The following is a 24,773-nucleotide window of genomic DNA, read 5'->3' on the forward strand; positions in this document are numbered from 1 at the left end:
AACGGTTTCATAGCAGTTCCATTTGAAATTTCTTAAATGATAGAGATTGTGTTTCAATATAGCTTTAAATATTAAGAATTAGTTTCTTAGAAAAATTAAATTAACAAATTTTGATAAAATAAAAATTCTAAAATATGCATAAGGGAGGTATTGAGAATCAAACAAAATAAACTTGAAAATTAAATGAAATTTTGTTCAGTGATTATGTAGGTAATTATTATGTGGTGCCTATGATATTAAGTATACGTATCTAAATAATATATAGTTTTATTTCCTACAAAATAAATTGTATATACATCTAAAATTAAATTGCGTTATTAATATCTTTCAGGAAGTTAAGTGTTACAAAAGAATAGGAAAATTAAGTGTTACATATAAGGTCTAATTCTTTTGCTTCGTAATCATTGGGATCTCTCCGCACAGCAACATCAAAATCCATGTTCCTACGCATTTTATTGGCCAATATAAGACGATGAACATATTCCGTATCTCGGATATCTTCTGATGTATCAAACGCTCGTTTAATGTAATTTTTATTTGATACCGGTAAGTATATTGGGTATTCAATTTTAAACGTTATGATTAGATTTCCTCTTTTCTTTGGATTTTCCGGTAGTGGTAATCCTTCACCAGGTACATTTTTTCTGCAGTCTGGTCTATTTGATACCGAAAAAGGAATATCAGTTATTATATCTACAATCGATAATTATATAATATAAAACAGGTAAACAATTAAAAACATTGAATTATCAATAAATAAATTTTTTATACAAACATATCGTTTAACATTTTTTCATAATTTCTTTTTTTCAAATTAATTTTCTAACAATCATAATTATTTTCAGTATCGATTCCAAAAAATGTAAAGTAATTGTTTGATAAATGAGTGTAGATGGAACGTAGGAAGGATAGATCAGGGACAAAGATGGTAGACACGTACGTGATGACAGACGTTAGTGGTATTCGAAGGGTTCTGTCGTCGAGGGTGTTGACGGTGACCACTGTTCCGGTCAGTGCCTCTCGCAGAAAGATATCGACCGTTATGTGCAAGTCAGAGCCCTCTCTTCGGAAGGTCTCGTGAGGCCGGTCCTCCGTGATGAAGATTACATCCGCTACACTGACGTGTTTTAGACTGAGTAAAGATATTATGCGAACTACCACGATTAACCCATTTCGGTCTGCCATGAAATGTACGATGCATTTTAAACCCATCCTTTGTAAAATATGAATCAATATTAGCGAAAAAACGATAATAAATTTTCATAAAGAGAGAAATTAGCGATAATCGTACAAAATTTGATTTTATTTCTAAACATATTACGAAAATTAATAAATATTTATATTTCAACAGACTGAAATGAGTTAAAATTAACTATATGTTATTAACGGAATTATTTCTTTCTCTAATTAATATTAAAAATTTACCAGGAATTTTTGTGGGTCCTTGATCGCCTTCTTCTGGAAACACTATCCTTGTTCCTGTCGGAATGCCTGGTTTTATAGGTATTGTTAAGATCTTCTCTTTTACTATCGTTTTAGATTTATCATCTCCTACCAATACCAATCTTTGTATTTTCATTTTCTTAATTCCTCCAAGAAAAACCTATTGATAAAAAGGTTTAATTAGCTATTAGAATTGTTTATTAGTATAAATGAAGGATTATTCTGATATGTGTACTTGACTAATTATGTAAGTAAGAAAATTAATATGGAAATTAGCATACTAATGAATGGTAAAATGAATTTATGAGAATATATATATAAGTGTATAAGGTTCGCTCCAATGTCTTATACGTTGATTACTTGATAATTAACACTGAGGAAAGAAAATTATAAATAAGCAGAACGTCGATATGATACCTCCAGTAGGGTTAGGTACAAGGTTTTTATCAGAGGTTCTTCCTTGCACTTTATACCCCTCCCCTCGGGAAATTCGAGCAGAGACGGAGACTGCGTTAGTACGTAGAGTAGATCAGCATAAGGACTTTCGGTCCCGAAGAATTCCCTGTAGAGATACTCTTGATGAGAAAGGTGTAGATAGATCGGATCGTAAATATTCAAAGTTTTTAAGTGACTGTTAAGTTTAACTATATTATACTTCATGTCATTAAATTAGGTAACAGCGAAGCATTATAACAAAAGAGTATCATAAAATACAAAAAAATGAAATAAAATAAAAAGTATTATACATTTTATTCTATTTACTTTAGCAATTTAATTAAATATTTAGTAGAACATTTTATGTTATAGGTATTAAAAAGAAATGTTTTGTGATAATTATTTAATTAAAGTACCTATAAGTTCTTATCGGTTCTCCATGATAAATGTATGGTTGAATGAATCCTTCAGCTCCAGGCACGCCATTTTTAAGGCCTTCTTCGCCGAATTGATCGTATATGGTTCTTTTAAGGGGATCTGAAAGCACATCGTATGCTTCAGCTACTAAAGCGAAAATAGTGCTTAAATTCTCATCCCTTGCTCTCTTAGGATTGTATCGTATCGCTAAACGCCGAAATCTGAAAGGAATAACATAAGTAAGTTAATTTAAAAATTAAAACAATATATGTAACAAAATTTAATTTATTTATCTTTTAGTTAACATTGTTTACAACATTTTACGATACAATTCGAGCTTGATGCAATTCGATTGATAAAGAAGATACAAAAAAAGAGTACATTATAAAGAAAGTTAAGGTTTAACTTACGCAGCTTTAATTTCTAAATCATCACAGTCTTTTTTCAATGATAGTACGCCATAGTAATCTATGCCACGTTTATTGCATAAACAATTTTCGTCGCATAACATGATCTTTCTCTTTTACTTAAAACCATTCTATTGGAAAAACAGTTTTATGAAGATAGTAAGAAGGAATGTACAAACGACCATCTTCTGTTATTACGCATACTCGGTTGATGTCATGGAAGAAGGCCGATCAAAAAATAAAAGGAAGAAAATCAACGCATCGTTTCGCAACGATTTTTCAAGTGTTTTCAACAACCAACGCGCCTCTCTCGACAACGAAATATAATCTACGCTCATGTGTTAGGTTTTGTAATTATTAAACGTCTCATATCCGACATTTATTGTTGAACACATACGATTATTTAATAGTTATTTATTGATACTCTATACAAAAGAAAGGAGCCTCATGGATGCTTCTGAATTGATTTTAAACCTCGTGCAAAAAGGTAAGAGTCAAAATAAAGATTTTTTCTTGAATTTTATTCATTATTGTTGTCAGAATTTTTAACAACGAAGAATTAATACTCATTCGATTTATTTACTATCAGAAATCTTGCTCCAATTAGTCACTAATATGATATTTTGAGATTTTATTTTGTGAATTTATTTACTCCGCTTTATAAATATTATTTAAATTTAAAAATAATAATTATGCACAAAATAGTTACATTAAAATATCAATTCCAAAAATATTTTATGTCTGAGAAATATTAATGAAATTATATGTGTATTTTTAGCTGCAATTAAAACAGAAGTTAAGGGACAAAATTTAAGTAACTGTGAACTTTTTTCCAATCGTGACGATAATCCATTCCCTAGACAGGATGCAATCGTCAAAAATTCTTTTCCCTGTGATGTGTCCGAAAAATCATGTGGGGATTGTAAAAAAGAAAAATCTGAAGGAGGAGTGTTCAAGGTTTCCTTGACGACAACCGACGAAGATTTGGAAAACGATAAGGAGAATGTGTCAAGGAAGAAGATCCGTGTGGAGGCAAGGCAGATTTGCAGTAATCGTGAAAAAAACGACGAGGAGAAAATCTTCGTGCTGCAGCAACTCGGTCGATCGCAGATACGTCCAGAAGGATTCCCGGCATTTCTATGCATCGACGGGAGAATTGCCGATTCAAATGGAGTTAAACGAAAAATCCCACGACCAGCGAACGCTTTCATGCTGTTCGCCAACGAATGGCGTAAAAAGCTTGCTGCAGAGAATCCTCGGGAATCTAACAAGGACATTAGCGTTAGGCTAGTTCTTTTTTTTCAATATTAATTCGTAGATCATTATCTTTTATTTTGATTTTATTTTTATCGAATAAAATATATTAATTACTTCTTTCTTCTTTTCAACGTTACGTGTCCTTATTTGAATGGTAGGGAAAATGTTAATACAACATTTTTGTATCTTCAATAACTTAGAAAATAATTACATACATGAAATATATGTACTAAATTAGAATATTTTATATTCTGCAGATTAGGAATCCTTTGGAAGAACATGGCGAAAGACATGAAGGAAAAATACTTTGCCCTGGCCCGGGAAGTGGACGCGGAGCACAAGAGGAAATATCCCGGTACGCTTTATGCCTATAGTCTCTCTTCAAACCAATATGACCTCGTTTTCGCGTTTGTAGCGGCTCGTCGAAGTTTACCGATACGACTGAATGTTCGTGCCCCGCGTTCGGTAGGTACACGATAGTTTCTTGTATCCTTACAAACACAAAAAGAAAGGGTAACATCGTGCTAGACCTATCCGTAAAATGAAATAATGGCATACGTTATTGAAAATAAAAATCTCAATGAATTGAGTCATTTCTCAAATATCCTATAAGTTTTACAAAGAAAGAGTTGATGCCTTTTTTTATATAACAACTAATATAATCCTTCTCAAAAAGTTTCAATAACGAACTAAGCTTTTTATTTCTATTTTTAACGATAATCAACATCGATGTTTTTCCTAAATTTTTAGGAAAATTCTAGTCAAAAGTATCGATTTCTTCGATGTTCTGCAAAAATATTGTATGAGATCATCAGAAAAAAGAAACATCACAAATGTATTAATGATCAACGTTAAGTATTTAAGGAGTTTGCATAGATTTTACAGTGACGGTCCGCGTGCAGCTAGGCCGCGGAGGACATTTAGTCGCGTGAATGCTCAGTAACGCGGGATATGTGAGGAATAATCGCGCTTGTCGGTGGGTGTAGGTAGTAGGTAGGTAGGTAGAGCGCGGTCGTGTATCGGGCAGGTTCCTAGAGTCGCGTCGCAATCAATACCTCCGGTCTCTACTGTTCCCTCCCGCCCGTTCCCCGTCACTCACCCGAGAATATTTCTCCGCTTGCCACCCTGTGCCCTGTACCTCGACCCGCAAAACTCGTATCGCTCTGCTATCCCACCCACAAATCGACGAGCTATAATCGCATTTTAACTCCCCCGCGATCGTTCGCTCTCTCCTCTGTTGGCTAATCACGGAATTCAGAACGAAAAAGCGTAAGAGGCATGTACATTCATCGTGGGGACTATAACTCGTAGGAAGGGTAGAAATCAGGCGAACTACGGCTTATTGCATAAGTATTCGTATAGGAAATTTAGTTTGAATTCTATCCTACGTATCACTGTTTTAGTATTAACGCATTTAAAATGGCAAAGATTGCGATTTTAAGATATATAACGATATTTCTCGAATCTAATTTTTTCTTTAATACGATGATTAATTTGGTAACATCGTAATCGATTGCTATTTTGATTATTGATTATTAGTTACGCCATTTCTACGATCCGACACATTAGTATTGTCTTGCATGAATTGAGTGATATTAGATCAGTTTCGTAGTTGGAGGATATAAGGGCGCGCATATCCAACTATTGTAACTGTTATAATTAATAGCGAATAATCAGTGAATGCCGTAGATGAACCGATATACCGAACGCAAACAGTAATTGCGTATTAAATGGATCGATCGTATTATTCAATAGTTGTTTCAACGCATTCTTTTTATTCATTTCTACTAGTGAAATAAGCGCTTGATAATCATTTAAATAATAGCTTTTTCCATAAAAAAATAAAAGCTTCAGAATTGTGATAAATGTAAAAAATTGAAGTTTCTCTACAAGGTATTATCAAGAGAAAAGACAAACACGTAATAAAATTAGAAGTGTCATTAAAGATAAAAGTGTGAGTCAAATATACATCTAAAAAAGATTGTGAATAGTGTTTTATCAAAACATTGAAAAATGAAATTTTTACGATGCAAGAACAATTAAAGAAGAATGGCAAATTGCCATTAACCCCATAACAAAGTATGTAAAATATCTATATCCAAAAAAGTGTTTTAATAAGTTTCTTCATTTTTTACTAAAAAAATTGAGCTACATACAGCTACCTAACAATATTTATCAAGAAGAACGTTTCAAAATTTATATTTAAAAATTTTTGTTCTTTTTTTTCAGAATCCTAGTATATAACGTTCTAATTGGAAATATCCTGTAAGAGGATAACAGATGGGTGAAGAGAGAAAGGACCAGGCGTAGCCGGTAAAAGTTCTGGCAACGATAGCCACCTCCAGCTTGAAAACCCCGAAGGGGTGCAAAGATCCGGGCTAAATTCACCGCTAAACGGTAGTCGCGCAATCGACGGCGGGCCAGCGCATAGCGAGCAAGCCGAGTGGTCAATTAAGATCACCGGAAAGTGTCGATATGCTCTGCGCGAGCGTCCGAGGACGCGGGCGAGCGAACTCGCGTGCATCTGCGCGACTGCATCGCACGCGTGACGAGGAAAAAGAGGGGTGACGCACGGTCGCGCCAAGGGAAGCCGTCAAAATGTCGAGGCTCGTGCATCCAGCGGGCATATCGAGCCAAAGACACGCGGGGGAGGAGTGTCCTCCCCTCTCTCTCTCTCACTCTCTCTCCCTCTTTCTCTCACTCTATGTTTCTCTCTCCTCTCTCTATGTGTAACGATCGTCGGTCATCGATCCGCTATCGCATCGACGCGATGCTCGGTTGCTCGAGAAAACGAGAGCCTCCCATCGTTGCGAACGTCACACGGATTTTCCTTGAAAAGTATGTTCAGGATCGATCAGATTGTTTATGTCTTACGTTTGATTAGGGTTGGAATTTTAAATTTCATGGTTAGAGAGAAATTAATAATAAATATAGACATCGCTAAAATATATTTTTTATGTCAGAGCAATTAGAGTGACAAGGTTTTGGAAAAATGTATCATACAAAAAAAAGGAAAGTTTGATCTATACTTGGAACGAACAATTCATTTTTATAATGCAAAATTAATGTACTGTAATATCTTTAAACAGTCATATAAAATGATGGAGGGTAGATACTGAAATGAAATTCTAAGCTCCAGAAAGAGAATCTTACGGAGAAATTTACAAGATAATTTCGTATGGCTTCTTTGAAAATTATTTGGTATATACATCTCAAAATGAGTACAATAGGTGCTTGTATAACGCGATAAAAAAATTGCCGCAGCCCCCGTATAATAAGGTGAAAAAATTGCAGCAGTCCTCGTGCAACGTGGTAGATAAATTTCAAAGTGCAGTAAGAAACGGGGATCTCCACTTGTGCACGAACTTTCCTGTAACCAGGTATACTCTTTACGATAAAAAATATTTTACAATACTATGCGATTATTTGGTTTATTTATCTTTTCGAATTCTAGGGGACTCGATGCAACTTTTTCTGTAATATTTTCAAAACGAAGAAGAAGAACAAATGGACTTTAATGCGAAGTAAACAAAATATACGTATATTCTAAATATGTAATGTGCATTTATGCCATATAACGCATTAGTCGATTTAATAATAATTTTATTTGAGGAAAGCCGATATGGACCAGTACACAGCAGCCGGCGCAAACGATCCATTTAAAAGACGAGTTCGAACTCTAGATAATCGATGAGAGTTGCCGAGTGGAGGGATGGTAGCAAGAATAACACGACACCTCGATCAGCTCTTCCCTCTCGGACAAAAACACGTTCAATTTCAAGTGAGACGGATCCTCTGATGGAGGATCAAGAAGGAAGCTTCTACAAATCGATAGGCGGCGAAAAGGGGTTTCTTGGATATTTTGCGCACACCGGAGAGACGGAGGCCGGAACTCTTTTCGTTCACCTCGTGGCTCAAACGCTCCTCGCTTTCCAGGGTGGGGAAAAAGCCACCCTCTTGCTAGACCACCCCTCTTCTCTCTCCCTTGAGCTTCGTCGGATTCGTCGATGACGAAACGCACACGTAAATTCGTCGACGTGCACAGTGCTGCCGCTCGCAAAATCAGTGCGACCCAAGTGCACCGCGAGGCAGGAACGCGGGTCTCCCGTGCGCGGCCTGTCGTTCCCGCTTGCGGCACGCGCGACTCTTCCAGAGGAGTATTAGTCAGATAGCGGGAGACGCTCGCGTAAATAGGTCGCTTGGTACGCGCTAGCTGAAGAGTAAATAGCCAAAGGGGATCAAGAGGAATAGAGATAAATTTATGATGGTGATCAAGCTGTCGAAAAAGTGACAATGAAAAGCGAAAATTGAACGGAAAGGACCTAAATTTGATATGAAGGTGATAGAGGCTTTTAATTGCTTGGAGTGTTTCGTTCAGATTTAGTCGAAGTGACTGAATAAACATTGTGAAAGAGGAAATGATTGGAAAGGAAAAACGATCAGTGTGTTGAACATTGAAGTTTTGCAATGGAGATTAGGTGTCCGTGGTTGGTTGTTTTTTCGGTGAATCGGTATGATTCGAGTGAAGTTGAGTAAATGAAGTACACAGAAATTGAATAGACAGATTTGTTCAAAGAGAAATGAATTCCGAATATAGGCCTCGTTGGTTAATAAATATGTTCAGGAAGGATTTGTAAAAATTAGAAAAACAAGAGATAAAATTGAAACGCGGTATAAAAATAGGAACAAAATTACAGAAAATGGTTAGAGACGAAATTCCGTGTTAAACAAATGAAAATAGCATCACTGAGTTGGCCAAAATAAGTACGGAAATAAACTATTGATATCGATTGCCGACAGAGAAACGTGAATTCGAGATGCGTGGCGCTCGAATGAATTAAAAGAGAAAAATAGGAGTGCGGGAGGTGTTGAAAGGAGAGAAAAAAGCTTTGAGCATCGATCTTGCGCCCAATGCAGCTACTATGACGCGATTCGTCCAATACATCCAACTGTATTCAGTCTGGAATCGACGGGTCGCGTGGCCCGCGATACAGGATCAACGAGGCTATAGTTAATAAGCTACTCTAGTCTCTACGAATCAGATCAGTGGTTACGCAGGGTAAACGATGACGACAAGGAGGACAAGAACAACGTCGCCGGGGACGACGATGACGCCACGCGCGACGGGACTAAAAACGCTGGGTCTTCCCGACGGAATGCAGGAGGCCGATCGAACGCCTCCCGATGTACCCTCCTCTTACGTGGTCTTCCCACGTAAACTCTATTCGATGACGTGTATCATAAAACAATAAAAAAAAAGAACCAAAAAAGAAAGACAAATTACAAGAAAAAAATAGAAGAAGGAGAAGAAAAAGGGGCCAATTTTGCGATTCTTCCAAATAAAAAAAGACACTCGGTTCGAAAGGTTTGAAGCATCCGTGGAAAAAGTAAACTTGCCTCTGGTTATGTGTTCAAGGCTCGCTTGATACGATTTAACGCGCAAACGTGGCTGATAAGCTTCGGGAAGTAAAGAAGTCATTCTTTGCGGAGCGATAAGGACCGCCCTTGGTCGCAAAGATGGACTGCTGCAACTACGTCGAGGCTTATGCGGCAGGGAGCCACTTTTATCAACAACAGCACTACTTTTGCTATGATAACGCGAGCACAGATTACGGCGGCTACGAGCCACCACCGATCTCCAGTGCGATCGAAACTAGCGCGCGATACAACGGAACTGTACCGCCTGCGTATCCTACAGGTAGATGTTCAAGAAATTCCAAGAAACAATGAACAATCTGTTGTTCATACAAAACATTAATTATTTTCCTATTTATCGTATTTCTTTAAAATTGTTAATCAATTAAAATAATGTTTGTAAGTATAGATCATGTATTTTATGGAAAGGAATTCTATCGGCATAAATACGTTATTAATTTTGATAAAACTATAAAATCAAGAATAAACTAAATAGAATTTAATTATATTCTCATCAGTGCATTAAATTTCGAATTGTAATGATTATTAGGAAATAGGCTAACAATGAGATCTAGTACGCGTGCGTGGAAGTCACGTCGAACTAAATACAACAAAAACATTAATGCATACAATTTTTACGTATTTCATATTTATTTTTTTTGAGACAAGAGCAATAAAATTAAATTTAATGAAACTTTAATAAAAAATTAAGAATTTAAATCTATCTAAAAAGATCGAGTATTCTTGATGAAAAGATTTATTTTCATAATTTGTATTTCTTGTCTAATTCTCTGTAGAAAATGATACAAAAATAACAAAGTTACTGTACTCACTCGTTTCTAACAGTTTTCTTTTTAGTAATAAAAATATAATTACGTTACTTTTGTGTCATTTTATAATTTCAAATTTATTTGACATGAAATAATATTCTTTGTATGATTTGATTTGTGAAATTAAATACTTCGATGTATTGCAAAAATGAAATTTCTATGTCAATGTTTCAATGCATTTACCTGTTCTACAGATTACGTGTACAATCCCAAGGAGGCGAGGCTACGGAAGGCGATGCGCGAACAGAGTCGCGAACTATCCAGACGATCGATCTTGCAGAGCGCGATCGCTCGAGCAGGCGTGATCGCCAGTCCAGTCACTTCCGGCGGCTTTCTGGATCATCAGCACCGTTTCGGCTGTGTGTCAGCGGCCAACCTACCGATGAATACGTCTGTAGAATCGGATCGAGTTGCAGAGCCATGGTTTCAGTCAACGTCTCGTCCAAAGCCGATCCACTCACCTCGAATAGCCGATTGGTACGGCAATGTGGCTGACCCTATCGAAAGACTGCAAGTAATGGGTGCAATGCATCAGCGTCTCGACAAATGCAAAGATGTGATGAGAAATCAGGCGGTGGCCAGTGTAACAAACACTGTAGCCGCTGAATGCGGTGCTACGTTTCCGAATAACGGATATCCGGTTGATTTCAGCGATGTTAATCGCGAAAGAGACTTACGTCGCCATGAAAATATGGAATATAATGAATTTACTGATAGTCAGAAATGGCACCCTTATCAGGTAAGCATTTTTCTTGGAATTTAAATATAAGATGATTTAGAAAACAGGTTAAACGATTTTAATAAATAAATTATTTTAATTTATTAAAAATGAATTTAATTTTAACGAATAAACTATAGAATTGATAATAAATTTAGATTTTTCGATTTCTGTAAAATACAACTTATTGTCTTGAACATTTTTATAAATGTTTGAGTGTAGAATGGCGGAAGTGCTCACCAACATTCCAGAACAACTCATCCTTCTCAGATGAACAACATTCTTCATCCAAATATTCAAAGCTCGAGTTCACATGGACATGGACCATGGGGGCAATTTTGCCACGGCGTATTACCACGTAAGAAAAAATAAAATCCGATGGAAAACTTATAAAATTAACAGAAACTGAATTAGTTTTCATTGTGATTTTATAGATACTGCACCTATACCTCGAAACATTGGAGTTCGAGGACCACGACACACAGTTTTGTTACGGGACCGTTTGCCTGCTAGACATTGTGAATTTTCCGAAGAAGCAGCAAGAATGGTGTACAACCCAAACAAAATTGATATTGATAATGTACGAGCATCGTACACTCCTCCTGAACACCAGGTTTTTCTTTTTTCATTCTATATATTGGATATAGATTATATGTTGGATATTAGATATCTCTATAATGAAGTATAGATATCAAAACACTACTATTATGAAATAAAAAATAAGATTTTCTCATTTCGTCAAGATACGGAAAATTCTTTTAGATGCCAAGATTACTTGAAACTTCGGTAAATTCCGTTATGGATTCTGCATCCACTTTGAGGATTCGTCGTGAAGATGATGGGCCCAGGTGGGAACCAAATGCTATGAATAACAGAATGTCTATGGATAACTTAGCTGCAACAACGGTATGCCATTGATCTCCCTAATTTATTATTAATTACTAACTTTTTTTTAAATCATCATCAGGAACCTAGCATATCCCGTGAAAAGGAGCGTGAATCTCGCCGGTCCACTGAAAGATTCGAGCCAAAGAAGAAGATAATTAGCAAACAACCATTGCCTGGTTTTCACCAAGCTTTCGGTTCTACGGAAATCGGCAGGTTCTCTAGATCGGAGTTTTTCGTAAATATGGTGGGTGAGAGCGGCGGAAGCGTGGAAGTCACCGACACGGAAAGTACTAATGTAAGTACGGATCGTATATCAGAAGTAAATGGAGCCGCAGTCACCACTGCGACGCACGATACGTCTGTGGTTACTACGACCGCAACGACGACCGTGAGGTCTTTCGACGGCGACGACAGCGAGGAGGCAAGTTTCGACGACTCGAACAACGACCTCGTCGCTCCGACGTCGATGGGCATGTATTGCAGCCAGCCAAGTATTCCTCGCTGGCATAGTCCTCACGTAGGCGCTATAGGTAGCGAAATTTAAGCGAATCTTTAATTCTTTCGTGGGCTGAAGCATTTCCCACTTGGAAGTCAGACAGAGACTAATTCTAGTCATTTTCAGAAGTATGAAGCATTTTCATAATTTCCTTTCTGGATACCGTGGTTTATGAAAATATTTTGAACTGTTGCGTCCGAGGGAATAAAAGAGAAATAGAAAAGGGTGATTAAAAATCTGTATATTCTGTGGTGTGTACTTGTACGTAGACATTTACAAATTTGATCAAGAGTATTTTCAATCTTGTGTGTATGATTAAATTATGAACGAAGTTGCACGTAACGTAGAATTTTTTTACGAATCTATGAATGTCGTATTTATTTATAGATTCTAAATAATTAGCCCTCCGAAAGAATTAACGATTCATTGCGAACGTAAATTATGTTCAGTTGTCTGTAGGATTAAATTATTTTCTCCGACGTTCAAGTAACTCGATAATATTTTGTACATGTAGAAAGAATCACTGTTGTTCAAGTTATTCAAGTCAACTTCTTGAATAAGATGGATTTCTCCTATTTGTACAAACATTATGCGACAAACATTATGCGTTAAACTCGTCGGAGATAGATTATAAATGGCGTACGAAACGTCCCGACAAACTACATGCATGTTTGTCGAGATTGTGCCTTTAAGAGGACTGTGGAAGTAATGGAGGTCTTCAAAATTCTCGATCGAATCAAAGAAAGAAAAAAAAAAGAAAAATTAATCAAAAGTAGCACGATATTTACGAGTCTCGTACGTCAACTATTAAATTGAGCAACTTACATCTATATATTATACAAATATATTTACGAAAGATATCTCATATCACTCTAAAGAAAAAACGACATATATCAATTCCATTTCTTTCTTCACCATTTAGAGCATTCCAAATAATGAATATTATTTAAAATATTTTAAAAGTATTTTATTTGATAGATTTATTCTGATAACACAAACACACTGTAAAATATTAACAATTTGTGGGTTGCTCAAACTTGGAAAAAAAAAATATAATCAAAATGTGTCGATGAAAGTATTTAATCGACACCTTCCATCAAGTTGTTAAATATCGTCGATGATACACAAGATTAGTGTACCGACGATGAATTATATGAATATATTAAATATATATTTAAAGAAGTATATATATATATGTGTGTATATATATACATATATATACATATATATAAATATATATATACATATTGTACTTATATGTATAATGGAGGAACGAAAACGCGGGACGAAAAGGTATATAAGTTATTTAGTAGAATATTTAGGCAACACGTATTGCCGCGCGGAGAAACGTATAAATAAAAGTGAACATTAATATTGCGAATGTAGGAAGTCGAGAAGCCGACGAATACACATTCTTCTACTCGTGAAAAATATGTATTTCTGAAGGGGATGCACGGTATTGTAATTTTACATTCAGAACTCCTTTATTCGATTGCAAATGGATATTAAATATAAAAAAGAAAAAGAAGAGAACGAAAATATCGCAAGTTCAGCATGTTAATGCAGTAAAATAAGTGAAACGATCGGCTCGTACGAGAAATTTGTAACTTTTAAGACTGTAGACAGTAAGACTGTAGTTATAATGCAACCTCAAAAGTATGGCACGTAACATTTACTGGAATTTTTTATATATCCATTTTAACATTTAATATTCCATTTACTACAGTAACTTTGGGACCTTTTGAAAATATATATAGCAAGGAAAAACGTTTTTTAGGATTTCAGCATCAACGTTCTGGCAATGCGATATTATATCCAACGATGTATTTATTTCATTAATTATACTTCTAGTATCTAACTTAAATTTTTTTACGTAAAACTGATCTTGTATACCTCAAATAGCAACACCTGTAAAACAATTTTCTAATCTGATTTGAAATCTGCATTTTTCTCCATAATCGAGTTCTGAATTCCGTGCAGACACCTGTGATTTGTGTTGATTGATCTATCGGTACATCGACTTGACATAATTCGTGCCAGCTACCCTGTACCTATAATGGGACCAAATTAAAAGAGAAGCTTTTATTTCGCGTTCACCGTCGCGCTTACGTCCCACGTATTTTATCGCGTATGAAATCTTTCCCTCATTCCATTCGCTCGATTGCTTCGAGTAAGAGGCAAGAATTCATGTTGAAACATGAAATGTTCTTTAACATGTTCAGTGTTATTTAACGCGAACAGTTCTTGATATCGTTAAAAATATATTTCGAAAATGCATTGATTTATGTTGAATTACATTTTACTCTTTCATAAAATTAATTATCTTCTAATTAATCTTTTAATGGGATCAAAATCATACTTCTACATTCCAAATAAGAAAAATCTTAGAATATGGTAGCTAAAAGCAAAAACTGTTGAATACCTTCTTCCAATTTCTTCTTCTTTTTTACAATTATTTCATATTAAGTTTCTTAATTACTATAACATGGAGCGTGTTAAACGAAAATCTACGTGAAAGTAAATAAATGTAATTCACGAGGAATACTATGTTTTTCATTACGAAGAACTAGTATTCCATCGAGCAAACAAATTGAACATTGTGCGATCATTGTTCAATAGAACATCAGGTTGAAGTTTATAATGAATATTGATTGAGCGTTATTGAAGCACTTAACGATGGTAAAATTCGACTTTTTTGTTCTTGGATGTATAAGAATATCCAAGAAGCATGAAATGACGTAAATGCTGTGATTTGTTTTAAAATTAAATGATCGTAGTTTGTAGTGAAACACAGCGGGGTAACGCTGAATATCGTCGCGACGTCAGGAAAGACGAGTTGTGATAAAAATGGGAAAAATTCTGTAAGAAATTTTAACGATACACGTAATTATTTGTCTACAACAATCGATCATCTGTTGTTTTAACTTTTGGAATATTAGTAAGAGCGTAAACCATTTCAACGAGGTCCAGTCTTTCGAAATCTTCCTCTTTATTCTTTAATAAAAGTAATAAGAATATGTAGCGAGAGTAAAGAGAAATTCTTTTATTACGTTTCATAATTAATTTCACATTTGAATACCTTCAGAAATTTTATTAATACAAAGAATGTTAATGTAAAATATTTATACTCATTAATATAAATATTGAAAAGATGCAGTGATATATAACATATGTATTATATATTTACAGTTAATTTCATATCTTAACAGTGAAAAAAGATGGACCTAATATTTCGAAAAAATTACCAGAATCTCATAATGGAACAAAAGTTAAGACAACCAAAGAAGTTTCTTGAATTCTATCACGCCAATCTCGTCGTCTCCACAACGTGAATCCTATGACGAAATTTTAGCGATGCGTTGATTAATTGAAAATTTTTATAATTTTGTTACTTTACTGATCTGTCTTGTTGGCAATGCAGACTGTAATATAGAATTACGACTTACGTCTTACGATTAAGGACGAATAAATCATAATCCGCGTTTCATTATTGGCAACGATATTAAGTGTAGAGGTAGTAATGGTAAAAAAAAGGATAAGAAGAAAAAAAGGTCAACTATTGAAGGAAAAGAGAAACGGAAAAAAAGAAGTTAGAGAACAATGTCAAAACGATTGCGACTAACAAAACTTAACCCGTATTATAACTCGTAAACGACTTTCTGTCTAATTATTAGCAACCTATTCATTCTAACCGCTAAGGAACGTGTTAAGGGATCGAAATGTATAGAAACGAGAAACCATTATGAACCACTGTACATCTCTTAAATCCTATAAGTGCCAAGTTGGTGAGAAAAGTCCTTACAAAGGCTCGTGTTATTAAGTATCAAATTCCAACGCAAAAAAAAAAAAAGAAAATATATTTCGCGAAGTTTTAACTCTATCAGTTTCTGAACTTTGTAAGAGCAAACGTAAGCTCGATCAGGTTTATTACATTATCGAATCGATGAGAACTAAGTGTCTCATCGATATTCACGATTTTAAATTGATACAATTTGTATACATGTTATTGACTCTTTCATCGAGATAGAATAACAGAGAAAATCTAATGAAAAGTAAAACTGATAGAGTTAATGCAGACAGAATGAAACTTAATGATGACGAACATACTTTTATTCGTACATTATGTACACGAAACCACAATAATACCGGTATTATTGAGCTTAAATTCATTTTTAATTCGAACACGTTACCAGCTTAAGGAGCAAAGTCCTTTAATGAGATTAAAAGAGGAAACGAGGAAATGTTTAAACAAAGATCGATCGTAAGCAGTGTAATGAAAATAAACGGATGTCTATACGACAGTAAAGAAGTAAAAGTAAAATGAAAAATGGTCAAATATTATGAAGTTTGTCTTATTTTCTTCAGCTACTTCCGAAGACTTACCTCTCCACTCCTGTCATCTTCCCCTTCTCATCAAGATCCTGTGGAATCCTTGGAACCTCAGCTGCCATTCACAGAATCACGGAAAGTGGAGAGATTTTGTCACGAATTATGCCAGAAGAATGTTGCTGGTTCGCCACTCAATCTAGATGCGGAGTATCCAGAATTTCGGACAACGTTGTGGTAAGGAATAATTCGATGAGCTAAAAATTAAAACGAACAAGATCAATCGTGTCCGATACAAATCTTTTTTAATATAAAATTTTGTCATTTTTTTTATTGAAAATTTGATACATATTATGTATACAAATATCGAATACTTAGTATTTATACAAAACATCACTAACATTAAAACTACCAAAGGGACCAGAATATTTTCTTTCAGATTTCTGTTTTTGTAATTACTCAAAATATGCAGCTGCATGGAAAAGTTGATATTAATTTTTATTTAAATACAAACAATTGTATACGCTTGTTTATTGTCATTACACTATTTTAATCATTACTGTCTATGTACGTAATATGTAAATTATAGGTCGGTAGTTCTAGTGTTAATTTGATGCAAGTTACACAGAAAAATTAAATATCTAACATGTATATATATAAAACCAATTTACATAAAAATCTGTAGAATTGTACGACATTTTTGGACTGCTCCCATCACGCAAGAGATAAAGAATGGTTCTGTCAAAGCAATACGATGACCCATCCGTCGGAAATTCTTCATCAACGAGAGAATTACGAATCTTTTGTGAGCGAAAAAGATGATGGAAGCTACGTAATAATCGGTACATCTAGCAATGGAAATCGGAACAGCCGCAGTAGTTCAGGGGATGATGACTTTGATAACAAAGCTCGTAAGACTTTAAAGATGGAGAACGGTTCCCCGAAACATTTGAGCTTCTCTTCTGAGAAGAAAGATGGAAACGTTTGATAAGATCACGCTAATATACCTAATATTTTATAATCTAACGCTAAGCTTCATCAGTAAGAATATTTCTTGAAAAATGAACAAAATTTATGGATGCAGGAAGATATTATACAAGTCGCTAAAAGAATTCTGTTTAGTTCGTGATCATCTATTTACTCTGCTTCATATAACTCATTAAATAATTATACAATTGTTCCTTTCAATACGTTCTACCGCTCTTAAGTAACTTTTAATAGATTAATAATTAGAAGATATTAAAGATAATAAGCATGCCACGTTCTCTTGTACATTCCACTTAAGTTGAAGAAAATATACGATTCATAAATTAAATCTAGAGTATAATTCCACAATAGTATTAAAGCTAGAAGTATAGAATTGATTAACGTTTATACTCGATAAGAAGTATACCTCGGTGTAAGATAGCTCATTGTAAAAGAAGAAAGAAGAGAATCCGCCAAAACGAATTCCACTATGTATCCAGAAATTTCATTCATGAAGGAAAGAACAGAAAAGAAAGTGTTTGAGCCTGTCGGAGATCGGTAAAAGGAATTAATCGCTTCCGTTTTTGTGTAAGAATCCACCGGTAGAATGCAATTTGTAAATAGAGGAACAAAGACCTATCCGTCGGTGATGGTTTATCAGGGTGATCGTAATCGTGGATGTTTATTATAGATGAGCCAGCAGAAGGCGGCATTCTTCAAACGCGATACACGAACATCGTGGACCTCCCAATCCGTCAGGTGAGCTACCTAACCGGCAGGTAGTGACGGACGGGATATCCGTATCATAAACGAGTCGTACAACCAGTGAACAACGCGTAGGATTTTCGAGGTAAAGGTATTTTCTTTTTATTGCCACCGTTGATGCATCCAAGACGCAGAATTGCAACTGTCGGATGCAATATCGATGACTATCCCGTTGTTTAATTAAGCAGACTAATAAATCCATAAAAGAATTATAAATAGGAATTAGTAATATCCAATAGCATCACGCAGGATGTTCCAGGAAGTACTGAAAACTATTCAAAGATTTTACACAGTTCGGATACTTTATTTTTGGAGATCATTTTTGAGATCCTGAGAATTAAAAACGGTAAGATAGAAAGATTTTTATTTTGATTTGACATGATGATTATAAATTGTATGATATCAAGATTTTTTATAATTTTAGGGGTTTTAAGACTCACAAATGACAAAATTGCAAGTGGAATATTTCTTCCTTGACTTCGTTTGAAAGTCACCATCACGTGGTATCGATTTTGCTAATAACAGAGGCGCACAGACAACTGTTGAACAAATTAAGGACGACGATGGTACATGGTGTTCGTTTAACTGAGATAACTCTCCGTTACGTCTTCTTGGCTTCGCAGCACCGATATCGCGACTTTTCCCTCCACAAAATTACTAGGACAAATATCAGTCAGGGCTGAATGGTTACTTTACCAGCCAAAACCGCGCACGATAGCAAACAAGAAACGGTCCTGCTCAAATATCTACTCGCGATACATCGGCCAGTTGGACGTAACTTGCTGTTGATTTTTGTCATTTGACTCGAAATGGTCAGTCAGACTGTCTGTCCATCGAAATGGTTAACTGTTTCGCTTGCAGCTACAATCTTCTGACGTTTTTCAGAAACGAATAGTCTTGGAATAGTCTTGAAATAGTCTTGGGAAAGATAATCATACTTCTAGGTATACACGCTGATATCTAATCTTCCCTTAAATAATATTTCATTTACAAGAATATCAAAAAATAAATTAGTATTTCCTTTTTGCAGAATAGGAACTGGACCGGTTTAAACGTTTCAAAGAGCAGTTCATCTTAGAAGAGAAGCTGATATCTGAAGACAAGATTGATGTCTCAATGAAGGATAAACTCACTAGATCAAATAGTCTTTCAATTAATATATATGGGAAGAAAGAATTACCATTCTGCAGTTGATTTCTTCATTTTTTCTCCATGAAGTATATTCGAAGTCTCTAAATCACACAGTATCAAATAACACTTCCGTAGGAGCTCAGAAAACGAAGATTTACCACAATATTCCGCTGTTCCACCCTGCTGGTCCCATTATCGTTTTATAGTCTCTTCCATCAGGATGATTTTTAATCGATGTATACAATTGGTAGACCTTGTATTCGCTACACTTCGATCATAAAGGAAAAAATCACCGACTACTCGTCAAACGTGAACCAGCGAACGCACGAACGAGCAAACAAATCGTGAGTCCACGATGAAGAAAGAGAGATCGATCGAGGATCGCAAGCTCGAGGTGATCGGAACGCGCGTACCAGCGAAGACGACTGCCTACGACTGTCGCGTGGGCGGACTGGCAAGCCTCGTGCTTTCAAGAGGATCGACCAACCGTCGTGGAATCGTAAAATGGTCCCGTGCATGGATTGGCCGAAGAAACGTAGGAAAGGCGGCGACCAATGTCCTCTATCTTTGAAAAGAATCTAACCGCCAGTGAAATCGCTCTGGCAAACCATGGATCCTCATGACCAATCGACGATTTTGCCTCTGAGGCCTCGAGGGCCGCCATGCTGCCCCCAGAGCTTTCCTAATTTAGAGTTTAATTAGCACCCAAGGAACAGGAGAACTGTGCACAGACATCGATTGGACGGTTACCATCGTGGAAACAGAGAAAAGAAAAACGTGGAACAGAGACGACGATATGTCAGCAGTCAGTCTTCAGCTCGTCTTCGCCGACTAGTGTGAAATATCGCGCCCAAGTGTTACGAGCACGACCACGCGGCCGCGGGACCGAATAGTCTCGCTAAGGAATAGGTTTCCCGTCCTTCTTCGTGTCCTTCTTCGACACTTTGTCTCTTCTTCCGCCTTCAACTTTTTTCTCATCCTTGGGAATTGTTAATTCGATCGGGAAATCGAACTGGATTGAACAAGTTGGTAGAAAGAGAACTTCCTGCTCCCCGTTTCCTTCGACCCTCTTCGGTTTCTGTCTCTCACCTTGTCTTTTCTTGAAGACCCAGAGGTAATGTTCGATGAGGGATTTATATCGAATAATTGAAGAATAACAGAGATCGTTGGTTTCTTCTGGTGAAAATTGAATTGTGAAGGAATAAAGAAGAAATAAAGCTTGAGGAAAGTGTCTCTGGGAACCTCCTCTGAGTCGCAACTCGGGTCAGAGAGGTCGAAGAATAAGTTAAGGGTCGAAGAAAAGGGAAAATGCAGCCAGCACCGGCTACACCAGGTTCACCAACACGGTCATCCTGTTGTGAACGAGAACGCGAGAGGGAAGTCCACGAAGATCGTGGAAGAGAACGAAACAGTACTGGAGGACAAAATCGAACGACTCCAGAGGAAGATCACGAAGAAAGAAGTAACGAAAGGACGGTGGTGTCGGGGCAAAATCTTGGTGCTATGACTGTTAGCGGAAATCAGAGATTACCCCTTTCCTTGACTCTTGAAGACAGAGATTTGTGGACCAAGTTCCAATGCTTGACCAATGAAATGATTGTCACGAAGAATGGAAGGTGAGTGTTGCCCTGCATAACGCCTGCGAATATTCCTATTATAATATACATGAAATTATGCGAAGAAAGTAGTGACATTAATGCGAATGCTTATTTTCTTTTATAAGTAGTGGTCGTTGTTGCACCTAATAATTTAAGAAAAATTATTTCGTTTTATGGAAAGAAGTAGTAACTGTCAACTGGAAAAAAACATTGGTGGATTAAGTATAAACGATTTACCGACACGCATGAGTCATTTACACATTTAAAATAGTATATCACAGGTTTCACATTTAAGAAGCTCGAAGGATTCGCTGGTTGAAAGGTCCGAAGCAAAGATGGCTCTCCGTCGCGCGTAAAAATGTATTAATTAGAGCTTCGGTGCGAACAAGGCAGAAGGTAAAAATAATAGTTCATATACACCACGGTAAAAGGAGAAAAAAAATACCACTTGTAGAATGGAAAAAAGATCATTGCAAAAAGTTACGAGGATTTAGATGATTCATACGAATAAATATTCAACCTTGTTTCAAAAACAAGATAGTATTCTTTCTTTGTGATACAATTAACTATCTGAAGTTTCTTTCTCATTAATTCAAATTAACGAGAAAAATATTATCAATAATAAATATCTTTTTTCACTTATTTAATTTATTTTAATTTTTTAAAGGCTTCTATCATTAGATAGAGCGCGACTCTTGAAATCATATACATTTCTCTAAAAATCCTTCTATATCCTCAAAGAATAGGAAAAAATAGAGTGCATATTATAAAAAGATTGATGTTCTTCTAGTCGATCAATTTGATAGAAGTTAATTGTATAATATATAACTCTAACTTCACATTGAAGATGAGTAATTAAATTCAAGAAAATGAGAGACGAGGTGAACAATTCGATCTATGAAAATACATTCAAATGTCTTCGACCGGCAGATCAAAAGATATTTGTCATGGTGAATACCGACTCACTACTTTTACGATTCGTATATTATTAAGAACGATTACAGTTTGTCGACCGCGTTTTTCTTTCAGGGGCACAGTGTTCGTAGATACACCAACAGAAATGGAAGAATGTTTTACGCAGAATTGTGGGCATCGTAAAATTTTATTGCCGGCGGCTCGATTCTTCTGCTGTCCGCCGCCTTGAGTGTTACTTTCATTAGTGTTTATAAAATTTTGCTCCTTTCGAGACGCGGGCTTCGTTATCACTTTACAAAACGTCTTGTGGTAGCTAGTACCATCAAAAATTAAATTTAGATAAAGATAAAAGGAACACGCCAATAAAATTTCTACGCGAAACTATGTGGACTCATGTCCTTTTCGATTTTACTTTCAGACGGATGTTTCCTGTTGTTAAAGTGGTTGCAAGAGGATTAGAGCCGAAAGCTATGTACACTCTTCTTCTTGAATTCGTCCAGGTGGACCCACACAGGTAACAAAATATATAACTTCAAGAAAAGCACATATTATTTTGATAAACTTAAGGACTGGTTTGCGTTACACTATAAACCGTGTTTCAAGATTTACGAATTTTATTGGTAGATGGAAATATGTTAACGGAGAATGGGTCCCAGGCGGGAAAGCAGAAGTTGCTCCACCGAATCCGATTTACCTCCATCCAGAGAGTCCAAACTTTGGATCCCATTGGATGAAAGAGGCGGTGTCATTTGCTAAAGTGAAGCTGACAAACAAATCCAATGGAAACGGACAAATTATGCTAAACTCGCTGCATAAATATGAACCTCGAGTTCATCTGGTTCGTGTAGATGCGGTGGAAGAAAGAACGGTTTGGGTTAATCACAATATATTATAATTTCTTTAGTTCATAATTTTTTACAATGCAACTTATAAATGTAATATAAACAAAAACTAAAATTATAATTTATATCACTTTTAAATCCGTCAATATGTAAATGATATTCAGGTGCTCACTTACCGTTATCCTGAGACACAATTCATAGCGGTGACTGCTTACCAAAACGAAGAAGTCACAAATTTGAAGATTAAATACAATCCTTTTGCGAAGGCGTTCCTCGATGCTAAAGAAAGACCTGCTGATCCGCAAACCTATCCGCAATGTAAGTTAACTCATTACAAACTATCAATATTATTTAAATTTTTTGTTTATCGAATATATATTTTATTCGTTGATTATCTCAATAATAAAAAAGATATTCAAAAATATGAACTTATTAATTATAGATACTGGCGCATGGTTTTTGCCACAACCTACCATGGGATATGAATATAATACAGCTACGGCCATTGCGGCCGCTCAGAATCAAGCGACAGTGACGGTCAATAATCATCTCTCTAATTCTTGTACCGGTTCTACAGCTGGCCACAGGAATACCTGCAGATCGACACCTTACACTCTGAGACATAAATACATTCAAGATGGTAAATTCTTATATTTATCACTAATTTTATAATTTTTTTATTTTTATTTATATCAGATATATATAATCCGAAATAAATAAATTTTCGGATCATTACAGAACAATGTGCGGATCCTTACAGTTCAGTACAACTCTTGCATTCCACAGCATACGTAGCAGCACCAGGATGGTCGCCACGCAGTCCAGAATCGCTGCAAAACTTGAATCCAGCTTGTTTGCCACCTACGCAAGAATGGCCTACGTCTCCTTCGCCGTCACCAACTTCATCTTCACACACAGTGTTTAGTAGAGGTGTTGTTGGAACTGCATCTCCAACCACTGCTACAGGCTGTACTTTATATGTACCATCAAACCTATCTTCTGTCCCTCAAGAACACAGTCACTGTACCGACACTTCAGCTTGGATTCATCCTACAACTTTATCAGAACAACAACAACAACAACAACAATCTTATTTAAATTTAAATTTACATTTACATCATCAGATGTCATCTTATACGTCAGTTCCTCATACAGGGTTACATCATTCTTTACATCCAAATGGGACAGATACCGTTCCCCCTGTTGAAGAGTATGTCCACGAGTACCATGCTTCTCCTGTTCAGTCAACGACGCCTGATCGTCATTCGCAGCATCATCATTCCCAAATGTTGCACTTACAACCTATTCAACAAACTGGAACAGTGTCTCCTGTTAGTGTCGAATACGATACCCCTTCGAAAGAACATCATATACCGGTTAGCTATTCTGAACAAAATACGGATGCATTAAATGATGTACAGTCAGATGAAAATAGAAGATATCTGACAACAGTGATTGACAGACACCATCGACAGGACTCGGATATTACAAATAACGATCACCCAACTACCGCTTGGACACCGTTGACACCACCACCGGCACCACAGACTACAGCAATTTGATTTCCGTATGTGATACAAGTGGTTTTATTTAAGGTATGGTGTTGCTACTTGATTATTTCTACATTTGTTTTAATTATTAGGTGACTAAGAGTGGACAAAGTCATATTAAATTCCTTCAAAAGTATCCTTTTGGATGCAATACAAATAATATATATACATAGGTATTGAAATAATTAATAGGTATATAGAAATATTAGAAAACACATTGAAATAAATATTTGAAAAATCCAAATAGTAAAAAGAGTATCGAAATAACAAAAATTATTTAATAATTTCACAAATTATCAAATTAGTTAGTTACATACCTTATAATTATTAAATATGAACTTAATGTCAATTTCTGAAAAAATGAATCCGTCCTA

The 24,773-nt window shown here is 35.8% G+C and overlaps 5 protein-coding genes across 5 annotated transcripts; 4 read left to right on the top strand and 1 right to left on the bottom strand.

Annotated features, from left to right (window-relative positions):
• Window positions 1-361: 361 nt before the first annotated feature.
• On the bottom strand, window positions 362-2,806 carry LOC108552964 (dnaJ homolog subfamily B member 13). The gene is made up of 6 exons (XM_017907682.1): window positions 2,706-2,806; window positions 2,295-2,516; window positions 1,861-2,005; window positions 1,426-1,603; window positions 941-1,112; window positions 362-656 (listed from the first exon to the last, which is right to left on the bottom strand). Exons 1-6 carry the CDS (start codon window positions 2,804-2,806, stop codon window positions 362-364), a joined length of 1,113 nt encoding a protein of 370 aa, XP_017763171.1.
• Window positions 2,807-3,149: 343 nt separating this feature from the next.
• Window positions 3,150-6,196, top strand: LOC108552965 (transcription factor Sox-10). The gene is made up of 4 exons (XM_017907683.1): window positions 3,150-3,189; window positions 3,481-3,988; window positions 4,217-4,314; window positions 6,189-6,196. Exons 1-4 carry the CDS (start codon window positions 3,150-3,152, stop codon window positions 6,194-6,196), a joined length of 654 nt encoding a protein of 217 aa, XP_017763172.1.
• Window positions 6,197-9,476: 3,280 nt separating this feature from the next.
• On the top strand, window positions 9,477-12,599 carry LOC108553010 (uncharacterized). Its single transcript, XM_017907751.1, has 6 exons — window positions 9,477-9,657; window positions 10,399-10,943; window positions 11,145-11,280; window positions 11,357-11,535; window positions 11,685-11,828; window positions 11,890-12,599. Exons 1-6 carry the CDS (start codon window positions 9,477-9,479, stop codon window positions 12,352-12,354), a joined length of 1,650 nt encoding a protein of 549 aa, XP_017763240.1. The 3' UTR covers window positions 12,355-12,599.
• A 3,980-nt stretch (window positions 12,600-16,579) lies between these two features.
• Window positions 16,580-17,620, top strand: LOC108552966 (uncharacterized). Its single transcript, XM_083287404.1, is given in 3 exon segments — window positions 16,580-16,615; window positions 16,672-16,869; window positions 17,261-17,620. Coding segments are annotated over 3 exon segments (594 nt in total).
• Window positions 17,621-20,792: 3,172 nt separating this feature from the next.
• On the top strand, window positions 20,793-24,411 carry byn (T-domain transcriptional activator brachyenteron). Its single transcript, XM_017907715.1, has 6 exons — window positions 20,793-21,110; window positions 22,426-22,521; window positions 22,632-22,875; window positions 23,014-23,167; window positions 23,292-23,489; window positions 23,588-24,411. Exons 1-6 carry the CDS (start codon window positions 20,803-20,805, stop codon window positions 24,409-24,411), a joined length of 1,824 nt encoding a protein of 607 aa, XP_017763204.1. The 5' UTR covers window positions 20,793-20,802.
• The last annotated feature ends 362 nt before the right edge of the window (window positions 24,412-24,773 follow it).

The sequence above is a fragment of the Eufriesea mexicana genome, unplaced genomic scaffold, assembly GCF_001483705.2.
Source record: "Eufriesea mexicana isolate 0111107269 unplaced genomic scaffold, ASM148370v2 scaffold8839, whole genome shotgun sequence".
Classification (NCBI taxonomy): domain Eukaryota; kingdom Metazoa; phylum Arthropoda; class Insecta; order Hymenoptera; family Apidae; genus Eufriesea; species Eufriesea mexicana.